This window comes from Camellia sinensis, chromosome 4 (assembly GCF_055761805.1).
Source record: "Camellia sinensis isolate YWXY chromosome 4, ASM5576180v1, whole genome shotgun sequence".
Taxonomy (NCBI): domain Eukaryota; kingdom Viridiplantae; phylum Streptophyta; class Magnoliopsida; order Ericales; family Theaceae; genus Camellia; species Camellia sinensis.
Window position 1 is genome coordinate 45,039,940 of NC_138964.1, and position 12,682 is coordinate 45,052,621.

At 34.4% G+C, this 12,682-nt stretch overlaps 1 protein-coding gene across 1 annotated transcript; it reads right to left on the bottom strand.

Annotated features, from left to right (window-relative positions):
* Positions 1 to 2,330: 2,330 nt before the first annotated feature.
* Positions 2,331 to 12,053, bottom strand: LOC114276833 (translation initiation factor IF3-4, chloroplastic). Its single transcript, XM_028218670.2, has 9 exons — positions 11,441 to 12,053; positions 10,904 to 10,943; positions 10,721 to 10,780; positions 7,204 to 7,256; positions 6,717 to 6,772; positions 6,580 to 6,613; positions 5,073 to 5,145; positions 4,873 to 4,965; positions 2,331 to 2,821 (listed from the first exon to the last, which is right to left on the bottom strand). Exons 1-9 carry the CDS (start codon positions 11,728 to 11,730, stop codon positions 2,678 to 2,680), a joined length of 843 nt encoding a protein of 280 aa, XP_028074471.2. The 5' UTR covers positions 11,731 to 12,053; the 3' UTR covers positions 2,331 to 2,677.
* Between the last annotated feature and the right edge of the window lie 629 nt (positions 12,054 to 12,682).

Below are 12,682 nucleotides of genomic sequence, written 5' to 3' on the forward strand. Positions count from 1 at the left end.
TATATATATTAAACTTAGATGTATAAAATTATTTTTTTAATTATTATACTTGTGGAAGCATATGCAACTTTTAATTTGAATAGTTTTAAAAAATAAATTATACATGCTAATGTAATCATATAAAAATAAAAATAAAAAATCATAAAGAAATTTTTTTTGTTTGGGTTTGGATCACTTGAATATTCATTCTCTTTTTGGATAACTAGTAAATAAAAATAAAATAAACTAATAAAAAAAATTGACATGTATAAAAAATGTATTAATATATAATTATAGTGTTTTCTAGATATTTTACAAAAAAATCAATCACTAAACAATGACAAAAGTAAAAGAATAAATAATTGCCTAAATATATATATATATATAGATAATGACCACACTTATTATTATTATTATTATTATTATTATTATTATTATTATCAAACAATATATAGATAGACGCACACAAACAAAATGGTTAAGTAATAGCAGCTGAATAGAATAGAATAAGTCTTACAGCTTTAACAAATCAATAACATATTCATCATCTTCTCTCTTTTCTCTCTCTATTTCTTACTTCTCCATCTTTCCTTTTCATATTCCCTCTTCTCTCTCTATCCCTCTTCCTCCATTTTCAGTTTTTTTTCCCGAAAGATGCAGTTCGGAATCATTATGTGACGGTGCGTAACAGGCTGTTACGACACCGCTACGGCAGCCGCTACAGCTAACACACCTGTGAATCTCAATCACACTACAAAAGTGACCGTAACAGGTGGCGGTAACCACCAAAACCGTTACTTACGTAACGGTTGCGGCCGCTTTTTAAAACCTTGACTCCACCATTTTTACTTTTTTTAATTAAAATTTTATCCTTATATCAAATTATCAAAATAGACAAATTCTAAAATTTTCTAACCCTAATTTCTCTAACCCATTTCTTCAACCACCGCTCTTGCCCACATCGATGCCATTGCCTACCCCATTTACTTCACCACCACAACAACACTGCTTGCCACCATTTCCTTCATTTCCGACCACCCCTTCCACCCCGCAACCATCTCCCACAGCCCTCCCTCATCGAGACCTCACCAATTAAGCCCCCAAGCCCCTTTGTCGCCATCCCAACAGCCCCGCAACCACCACTCTCACCCCGACGACTTCTACTACCGTAGTCTGGTGACCCACCTCGAAACCTTTTGTCTTGCTTCCCCCCTACCTCCCACCTTCCTCACAGCCACCTCGAAACCCTCTCCAAAACATCCCCCATATGTTGTGCACTATCGCATCCTCATGTCACCGCTATCAGTATTCTTTTTTCTATAACTCGCCATTCCGTAACCCTAGATTTGTGAGACAAAAAGAGACAGAGACAGAGAAAGACAGAGAGACAGAGAGAGATGGAGGTTGCGATGGCAAATGGGTTAGGAAGGGAAGATTGCAATTGCCAAGGGGTTAGGAAAGAAGGGTCACGATTGCAAAGGGCAACCGAAAGGTGGTGGCAGTGGTAGAGACGATCGCTAAAAGAGATGTTGTAGTGGGAAGGAGAGGTCATTGGTGGGAGAGGAACTAGCAACAATGGTTGTCGAAAATGGCAGAAATGATTGCTGGAGGTGGTAGGGTAGAGTTGCGGTTTGGAAGGTTGAGGGTTAAGAAATGAGGATATCATTGGTACTATGACAAGTGTAAAGAGAGTCAAAATTTTAAATTTTTGTGTGGTATAATAAGAAATTTGGTGTAATGAGTTAATTTTGTTGTGTGAATAAAATTATCCAAAAGCTAAACCAATCATATGCTATACGTGACGGTTTTAGACAATCATTAATCTCACGCATTTACTTTGATATGAAATGGGCCTAACAATAGATATCAAGTTGTCTAGCACCCTGGAACAAATGCAAAAGAAAAGAGCCCTAAATCCAAGATTTCTCCCAACCATACGTTATGTATGGCATTATTAGACAACACTAATCTCAAACGTTTCCTATGTTAAGCAAAAGGCCCAATAATAGATATTAAGCTCTCCAAGAGGCTTATTATTGGATACCAAGCTCACAATCTTTCCTCACGAGCAATCCCATCTTGCACGTAAAGATGCGATCACCCAAACAAAAAGGGAACGGAAAGCAAATGCAAACGGAGAACCTTAAACACAAGACCTCTACTAACCTAAGCACTGATACCATGTTAGAGCACCGCTAATCCCAAAAGCTTAACCTATTAGGAAAGGGGCCAACAAGAAGCAAGCACAAGCACAAGCACATCAAGCAGTTCTACATGTCTATCTCTAGATCAATCCAACAGTTCAATCACTTTGTGTTAAGAAAAGAAAAAGGCATTAATAACAACAATAATGGGGACTTCAAACATTATTCATGTAGAATCCAGAGTTTATTATAAACAACTAAAAAATAAAAAACAAAAAGTACCTCAGATTACATGGATTCTATTTCATTTTATAAAGGGAATAATAAAACGAATGTCAATTACTAGGTGCTCCTACCAGATGTTAGTACAATTAGAGCTCAAAATGCTGGTTTTTTGTAATTAAGATCAAACACAGATATTCTTGTACAAATTATATTACACTCATGCTATACAAGATTGTGAGATCTCTGGTTTGGAGAAGAATATAAACTATGTCTATATGCTGATTTGATTGATCTACCTTCAAAAGCCATCACAACTCTTCTGAGTGCCTTCAAACACCAGCCGAAACCTCATTCACTGCTGATTTTTCCTTTTTCTTTGGTGGTTCTTGAGCTTTCTGTACGACAGCCTTATTAGGAGCCAAAACTATAAATATGTTCCTGTCCCTGAAGTTTTTGCTCTCCTCAGTTGCAAGCTGAAAAATTGCAGTACTGAACAAATTAAGGCTTGAGAAACCGACAAATTACATATATGTTGTACAAAGACTTGAAAAAGGAACTAAATTCGTAAAGCTATTCAAGAAACCCAATAACAAGGTAGCTGATAGCCTGTCTATGTTTACTTTTTTTTATGCAAGAAAGTATATATATAATAATCCTAGAAAACATCATTCAAACTAGATTACACCAAATCAGCACAAAGATAAAGCAAAAAAAGCCTCTCAAACCGAATTGGTACTGGTTTTCCCATGAACCAGAAAATCAAATGAGATGGGACCTATGAAGCACGGACACCTCTCTGAAGACAGCGTATGGGTGTCCCAACACGTGTCGGACATGTGTCGGACACTCTACCTAACGTGTCCCCCTTTTTTATGAATTTTTCCAGCTGGACACGCTTGAGACACGTTAGAGACACAACGAGAGAAACCCTAACTCGTTGAATACGGAGAGAGAGAAACCCTAAATCGTTGAATACAGAGAGATAAAAACCCTAACTAATTGAATACGGAGAGAGAAAGAGAGAGAGAGAGAGAGGGTAAAGAACTTGTTGAAGCCCTAAATCGAGGTATGTTCTTCAAATCTGTCTTCGTTTCTTCAAATCTATTATTCTTCTTCTTTTCTTCTTTTTTCTTCATTTTTCTTCTTTTGTTCGTCTCTCTCCGTGAGTCCGTGTGTTCTTCGAATTTGTCTTCGTTTCTTCAAATCTATTATTCTTCTTCTTTTCTTTTTCGTTTTTCTTCTTCTTCTGTTCATCTCTATCCGCGTGTCTATGTTTCTCTCTCTCTCTCTCTCTCTCTCTCTCTCTCTTTCGACTTTGTCTCTCGCTAGTGTCGAACTCATTGACTCTGCCTCTTCGATTCTCTCTCTTCTTTTTGCACAATTGTCTCTCTCTCTCTCCTCTCCTCTCCTCTGTTCTATTCTTTTTTTTGTTCCCCTCTGTCCCTGATATATTTTATATATATATATTAACCCAAAAAAAAAAAAAAACCTTCTTTTTTTATTTCCTCTTTTTATTTTTTTTCTATTTTTTGAGTATTCTTATTTGCTCAACTTAAGCATACATAAAATAAATTATTTTTATTTGTATGAAAAAAATAATTTGTAAATAAAATTTGATATTAAAGTAAATAAATAAATAATATATATTTTTAAATTTTACATATAATAAATAAATAAAATTATATATATTAAGCGTGTCCCTAGCGTATCGTGTCTCCCATTTTTTGAAAATTTGAGTGTCCGCGTATCTATGTCGTGTCCGTGTCCGTGTCCGTATCCGTGTATCATAGGATGGGACCTCAGTAGAACCACTTATTGGGATTCCATAAAATTGAACACCGTGGGAGCAAGGTAAAACACTTTACATAATGTAGAACTACACCAATGTCATGTTGAAATCACTAATATGAGTTGATACTATTTCTCATAGGGCATAATTAAAATATCATTGGACAGGAATTAAAGTAATTCTTGTAGAGTCTCCATCCAGATGGTGAGTTTTTGCATCTGACTCTGCAAAGAAAGGCAGGAGCATGTTCGATTTCCATGCACATGGAAATATTCAAACACGGCCCTTAATTGATCAGCTAGCATCTTGTGTCCAGAATAAGCTAGTGCTGAGAACAAAAGCAACAAATATAGCAGCACAAGCACTTGCACTTCTAGTTCAGTGAAGGAACTAATAGCAAATATAGCAGATTTCTCCTTCTTATGGTTTTAGAAACATTAAAGTAAACATAATCGCCAAGGCTAAAATGGAAGAAGGATACCACAGTTGATCCTAAATCATAGGTACAATAGAACAGAAATATTGTTGACTAATTATTCACAATGAATACTATAACATTAAATAATTAAATAGTAACTTCAGATCATAAATTTTCCTATACACTTCTATCCAACAATTAAAAATTCATTATCACTGTACGATATTCATTTTTTACAACTTATGTCGAATGTCTAAAAAAGTTGGCACCAGGATAGAAGTATGAAAGATTCTGAACAATGAGATAGATACAAGTACCTCCCCAACATCATTCTGAAAACGCCTAATAAGCTCAATAGCATTATTTCTGAACTCATTTTCACGGCCCTTCAAGTTCACTATAATCTTAACCTGCAGGAATTGACTAGCTATCAATATAGTAAAATGAATGCATAATCATTCATAAATTAGTGTGTCAGTATGAACATGCTGGCACCACAAAAAAAATTCAAAACCACCTTGTCTCCATCATTCAGAAACTTCCGTGCAGCTTTCAAACGCACAGTATAATCATGCACATCGATGTTGTAACTGTCAACAGAATCAATAGAAACAAGTAAAATAAACAGACATGCATTTAGTAACAAAAAGTTCTATACTTGTTTATCAAAACAAGATTTTGAGTTGTATAAAGACCCACAAAAATGTGCATTAAAATGGAGAGAAGCTTAAAAAATAGATGTTAAATTTACAAATATAAAGCCATATACAAATAAATAAATAAACATTTACCTCATTTAGTGTTCAACATTGCAGAAAGGGGTTTTAAGCATGTAAGATTTTTACCAAACCATGATATACAGATTCTAATAAAAACATTTGTTACATATCCTCAAAAGAACTGGAACCCAACTCACTACAAGCTAATCAAGTCATTGCTGGGACTTTCATTAAATGCATTTATGTTGAATCCAAAACAGTTGATAAAAATTCAACTAATCTATGATAGATAATAAATATTATGTGAAATGTCAAATTCTACGATTAGAAGTGTAGTATTCAATGTAGTACATTAGAAAAAACAAATAAAAGGGTGGGTTGCCGAAACATAAAAATTATAAATAAATAAGCCCAATAGTAGAAGTGAGGTACACAGTTCTCTTCTTTGTTTTCTTTTTCTTTTTTGAGATCTAATAGAAGTACTCAAATCTCACAGAGACAACCACATCATCTGCCAAAAAGAGGTGTATACTACCCTCCTATCCTTGACATGACTTTGTACATTGAATTGAATGTATGTGTAAATCCAAAATATTTTATATAAAATTCAACTGGTCAACAATACACTTGAACATTACCCCATGAGTTCAGAAGTCAAGCGATTCAACACAATAGATATGAAACATCCCAATAAAAGGGTAGATTACCAACACAAATAAAGTATAAATAAAAACAAGTGCACAAAAGACACAAGGTTGAGGTGTATATTTCCCCTCCAACTGGGTATTTCATGGCTGGTCCTAACTGTGATCGATCTTATGATGTGTAAGTACAATGGATGATCAGGTTTAACAGCTACATATTGACAATTCAACATCCACGCTGACCACATCACAAAGTTGGCCTACATTTTCCCTATTTACACCTTTAATTGGTAAAACAGAATATGTCATTCATTAAAATCCAATTTCCACCATTTATTTCAGTCAAAAATAAGAAAGAACAGTAAGAACAATTGCTCATTCCCAAATGTAGCAAGATGTTAATATCCCAAGTTTCAGGTTGGGCAAGTTCGAATACCAATCAGTAGTATATCAGATTGTTTTGCTAAATTTGACACTTTTTTAATTGAAACTACACTTCCCATGTTCTATGTGCATTTCAACATTCAAAGGCACATCCACGAATTACAAAGGAGATGAAGTCATTGGGAAATTAGAAGACAAGAAGGCAATGGAAAACAATATGCAAATTTTCATAGGAAGATTATAAGTGAAAGCGAGATTCAAAGGCCAAGTTAATTACCCCATCTTGAGCTCCTTCAAATCCACCCTGTTGGCTATCATTCAGGTGCATAATTTTATTAGTATCTTTCCTCATAACTGATCATTAATGCATAAATAAGAGAAAAACAGCAAACTACAAACAGAGGAGACATTCACCAATACTTTTCTTCTGTTGTTCCCTTTTCTTCTTTTGCAGTTCATATCTATATTTACTGCAAGGGAAGTAAAATTAGATAGCAATACGCATCAAGTCTAACCATTCACAAGACAGATAAGCAACATACAAAATATAGGTAAGGTATAGAACATCAACTTCGACATCTATATTTTCAAACCATTGTCTCACCCCCAAGTCATAAATTTAATGTTTGTTTTTCAATGCCCTTAACTATAAGCAATTGTCCAAAATAGTAGCCTAAAGTAAATTAGTCAATTGCAATAATAATGTGAAGATCACATAAATCTTCATAAAATATGCACCATGAAATTTTCTGAAGATTAGCCCCATATTAGTAGAATGTAATATGTATCCATCAAGAAATTAATATCAACGTGATCTCAGAGCAGGATTTTATCGAAGCATCAAAGTGCATCCACCATTAAAAAAAGAAAGCAGAAGAATGTTTGTGAGTGCATGTTGTACTTGTAATCCATTATCCTGACAACTGGTGGATCTGCATCTGGCGATAAGATTACCTGCATTAGTAACAATAGAAATATAATCAAATACACTCCAGCACAATGCCACATGATAAGCTCAAAAGGCAAACACTTTCCACAACTGCACAAAATAAAAAAATAAAAAATACAGAATAGTTAAACGTTTGACAAAACCATTGATTGGGGAAAATGAGCTCTAAGACAACGGCTACTGATAGCGAAATTACCAAAGTCAAAGAAGAGTATCACCTTGGGTGGAGCACTAAGAAAATCAAAAAACGGTGAAGGAGATCCTCAGCCTGACCGGATGGAAGTAAAAAATGCTCAGCATCTTAGCAGAGATGAAGTTAAGGAAGAACTAACGACCACAGATGTCAGAAAAGGGGAAAACCTAACAAAAGAGGAAAACCTAAAAGGCAAATCATTCAAAGAAACCCGACTGCTAATTAGATGAAGATGAAGAAATTGGAGAAGATTTGCCTAATGAACATCTTGATACAGAAGAGGATGACAAGGACAAATTGGAGAAGATTTGCCTAACGAATATCTTGAAAGAGGATGGCATGGACAACTCTGACTCAAAAATCCCTAAGATCTACCTACAGCCAGATTGAATTGAAAAATTCGTAAACCCTGGAAAGACTGCCTCATCAGGTTATTATCTCTGGAGTTAAGAACTTGTAGGGCTTACAGTGTAATTTCTAAGCCATCGATTTAGATCATGGTTTCTTTCTCAAATTTGATATGAGAGATGATTATCAGAAAGTGCTTAAAGAATGCTGCTAAGGGGTCAAATTTATTTGAATATTGCTACGGCAACTAGGGTTAAATATGCTACGATCTGAGTTGTGACGGATCTTTGTAAACCTCTAGTTTCAAAATTTGAATGGGCAACCAACGATATCAATATGGTATAAAGTAGATAACATAAATCTGCGACTATTGTGGTTGAGTAGGCCACAAAAGAGATCTCTGCAATTTTGTGTCAGAAAAAATGGAGAATACATGACAAAGAAGATCCTGGAAACGGCTAGTTCTCTGGCCATTGTAACTAACATGGGCAAAATGAACGGAAAACACATAACAATGGACCTCCAAAAGCCCAAGAGGAGAAAAAAATTGGCCCATGTAAGCTGGTTACTAGGAAGCATCGGAAGCCCAAACCTAATGTGTCAACTTTTAAAGATCAATGCAACCAATTCAGGGCTCTTCATTCTGCGGAGGGCCAAGAAATTGCAAGAGAGAGAAAGGCCTAAATAAACATCCTTGTTGATAAGGCCCATGCTAAAAATCTGAGATCAGATGAGGCAAGTATAAAATATAATAGGAGCTATTACTCTCCAGCTAGAAAAACACTTGTTCTCTTTACAGGAACCACTGACACCTATTATTAGTCAAGTTATACCCAGCCACAATCAATAATGAAGTGGGGCATTCAGATCTTGATCGAAGGGCTAATATTGGCCTTCCAGATCAGAGACTCCCCATCTAACTCGTGTCATGATGCTTTTGAATCCCCATCTAGTGACACCCTTTGATCATTCTCAGAACATACAAGGAGAAAGAAGCAGCTTAAGCCCTCGCACTCTCCAAGTTCTCTTAACCACAAATCGGATGATCTAACGAGGGATATCTCCAATCTACCATATAAAGTTCACAAACCAGTGGAAGATGGAAGAGATATGGCTAAACCAAGCCTACCTAAGAAGCAACTCAGTGAGAAACAGAGTCCAAATTTCTAATGTATAGCTTGGAAGATCAAGCAAATACAGTTTTTAGTAGAGCATCACTTGTCGAAAGAAACCCATACCACAGTGTCCACTTGGCAGCAACAACAACGGACATAACGAATCAAATGGAAGTGAGAAAAATAATGAACTAGGGTATTGAAACCCCCATAGCAAGAAGCTAACATTCTTCATCAACGTGCATCCTAACATGGAATTGTCAAGGAGTAGGTAACGACAAGTTTAGAAGGGCCACAACATAAAAGACCACATGCCACAATTACTGATGCTTTGCAAACCAAGAGTTCCTCTGTTTGGCTACTTTCTTTAATTAGTTTGGCTTAACTTACTCTCAATATGTGGACCCTGAGAGAAGATTAGGTGGAATCTAGATCCTATGGACTCCACATGAAGTCTCTCTTACTTTTTTTGAATTTAGCCATTACTCTAGCCACTTTATTGTTACTTGACAAAATTTTGAAAACTAGGATGTTTAACTTTGGGGGGTGGAGGGCGCTCCTTTACAATTCGGGATTTCAAAAATCAAGCAAAAAGAAGAGGCCACGGAAACACTTTCCTCCACAATAGACAAATGGAATTCAACAGAAATTTGGATAAGTGTAATCTGATGGATCTTGGATTTATAGGACCTAAGTTCATATGGACAAATGGGAGAAACAGGTTTGTCACTACCACAGAACGGCTTGACACGCTGATCATTATGGCTTGCAAAGTGTTGTTCCCTGATGCAATGTTACTTCATATTCCACAAGTTTATTCATATGACTGACCCAGTTTGGTGTATACCTCAAGTATGATTCCTAATTATTTTGTCAATAAATCCTTCAGACTTCAAGCTTCTTGGTTTATCCATCCTGACCAAAATAATTAAGTTAGAAAAAACTGGAATGATATTCCTGATAATTTTCTTGAAGCCTACGCTAGAAATTGGAATAACAATGTTTTTGGCAATATATTTAAAAGGAAAAAAAAAAAAAAGAAGAAGACTACCACCCTGAATTGAGAGAATCCAAAAAGCCCAAGCCATAAGATTCTTCCACAACCTCAGTATTTTAGAAAATGATCTTATCAGATGATGTAAACAGGTTCTTCACATGGTTATTAGAATCTCGATCCGGATCGTAGGATCATTCTACGACACTAGTTGGGCTAAACGATTCGGATCGCACTAGGATCTTAAATTTAGTAGGATCCTAAAGTGACTACGATCCTAGTCATAAAATCGTGTAGCATCGCACTACGATCCCGATCCTACCAAAAAAAATCTTATTTATTTCTTATATATGTATATCTATACAAGAAAAAAAAATTGTTATTTATTTCTTATATATGTATATCTATATAAGAAATTTGACTATAAATCCTTTCTACAAACATCTCTTCTAATTTATGATAACATAAAAGATGCATTATATCAAATTAATCATTTTTCATCAGTGATTTTACAATTATTTAACATACATTATCATTATAGATAATTTATCATTAAAAATTCTTATTCAATAGATGTACATGTACTTGTTCATGATTATTTTTTTAACTAATAACTAATGTTACAAGAGCAATTTCAAAAATAAACAGCAGATTTGAGGGAATCTATCAGGCGATACAAATATAGGTAGAATAATCAAATATGCACAATAGAACAAAGTTGGTTCCTCAAAAGATAATAATTAATCAAGAATATCAAGTAATAGTATAAATCTTATATAAGGGTCAAACTTTCTTTTCACCAGAGAGAAAAGGACAAACCAGGTCAAGTTCAGCATCTAGAGCCATTTGAACAGCCTCATTTTTAGACACCACTCCCACCTACAATTGCAACAAAAACCCCTCACAAACATAAAAGGACCAATTAGAAATCGGTCACATAGCCAAAATAATTATTTTTAAATTTAAAAAAAAAATATAGAATAAAAAAAGATTACTACTAACCATATTCTGCTGTGCATCAATTAGTCTCACAGTATCCGACCTATTTCAAATCACCACATTGACAAACCCCTCAATTGCAATTTCAAGTTCTTAATAAATTCATTTAAATATTGTGTTAATTTCACTTTTATCCATTCAAATATTCTCATTTTTTCTATTTCATTCCTACATTAATTTCGCCTATTTAGTCCTCAAAAATTTTTAATTTTTGTTCATGTAATCTAATTAGAGACCATTATCCAAATCAATAAACGTTTAAGCTAACTTAACAGATAAAATAAAATAAAATAAAATATTTTAAAATTTGACCAATTTAAATCATACAATTTTTTTTTTTTGGGGGGGGGGTATGATTTAAATTGTTTAAATTCTAAAATAACGTTTTTGTCATTAAATTAGGCTTCAACAATTATTGAATTTGTATAATCTCTCCAGTTGAATCACATGAACCAAAATTAAAAACATAGGAATAATTTAGGCTATAAAAATGCAATTAACCCTCAAGTATTTGAATTAATAAATTGAATCTCACACTACCTTACGGTGGACATATCGAGAGCTTGATCATCGTCGGAGTTGCTTTGCTTCGACCGCCTATAATCACCGGAACCCGACCGAGAGGAGCCTCCTCCGCTTGCGCCGCCGTAGCGGGCGGAGATGGAGCAGCGGAGGGCGGAGAAATGGGAGGTGGAATTGAAGAAGTCAGGGTTAGATATGCGGAGACCAAAGAGCTTGGAATCGAATGAGGAGAGAGAAAGTAGAGAGGGTTTGGGTGCGGAGGAGGAGAGGAGTGGTTTGAAAGGGAAGGTGCTGGTGAACCCAGCCATGGCGTTTCTACGAACTTCTTGTGAGAGGGTTAACAGTAAATTCAGACCTTATCCATTCTTCCCACACACTACTACTGTATTTCTCTCTCCTCGCTCTCTCTTTCTCACTCATTCACGGACTCTTCCATTCTCTGTCATCATCGCGATTCGTCAACTGAAGATAAAACAATGGGCCGGGCCAATTAGATCACAGCCATTGATCTTGACGAATCCATAGCTTTTTAGTAATGCCAAACCTCTCAAAAAAATTTACTAAAATTTTTATTAAAATTTTTATCAAATATCCTCTGTGGTATGTGACACTCGCAATATGCAACTTATATAAAATATTTATTTAAATTTTTAATAAAATTTATAACATGTTGATAACATTTTAATTAGAAAACAAAAATGATTTGCCTCGCTCCAATCCGTAGTTGGACTAGAGAGTAGTGCTGGCCCGTTTTTGGCCTTAATCTTGACTCATCTCTATAATTTAAATTATTAAATATATTAATTTGTTGGGTATATTATTTTTGTAAATAATCATGATAATTTTATATTAATAATTACTTAATTAGATCACATTTTTATTACAATTTATTTCAAAAATTATATTTATTATTGACATAAATATGATATAATAAAATATCTATCAATATTTAATTAACGTAATTTTTTTAAAAAATAATATACTTAATAAGTTTTACCCATTGAATGATTTGAATGATATCGAGATGAGCTCAGATTAGGCTCACAATAGCCCACAAAATACGTAATAATAAAAAAATAACAATGTTACATTCTTCTAATTTATCATCTTTAAATGACTTTAGTGATGCAACATTAAAATTAAACACCACACGATAAAATATCTAACAAATCAAAATTTAATGAATATTATTATATGCATCAATTGATATATTAATTGACATAATTTTAAAAGTTTTAATTATTAATAATTTATATAATA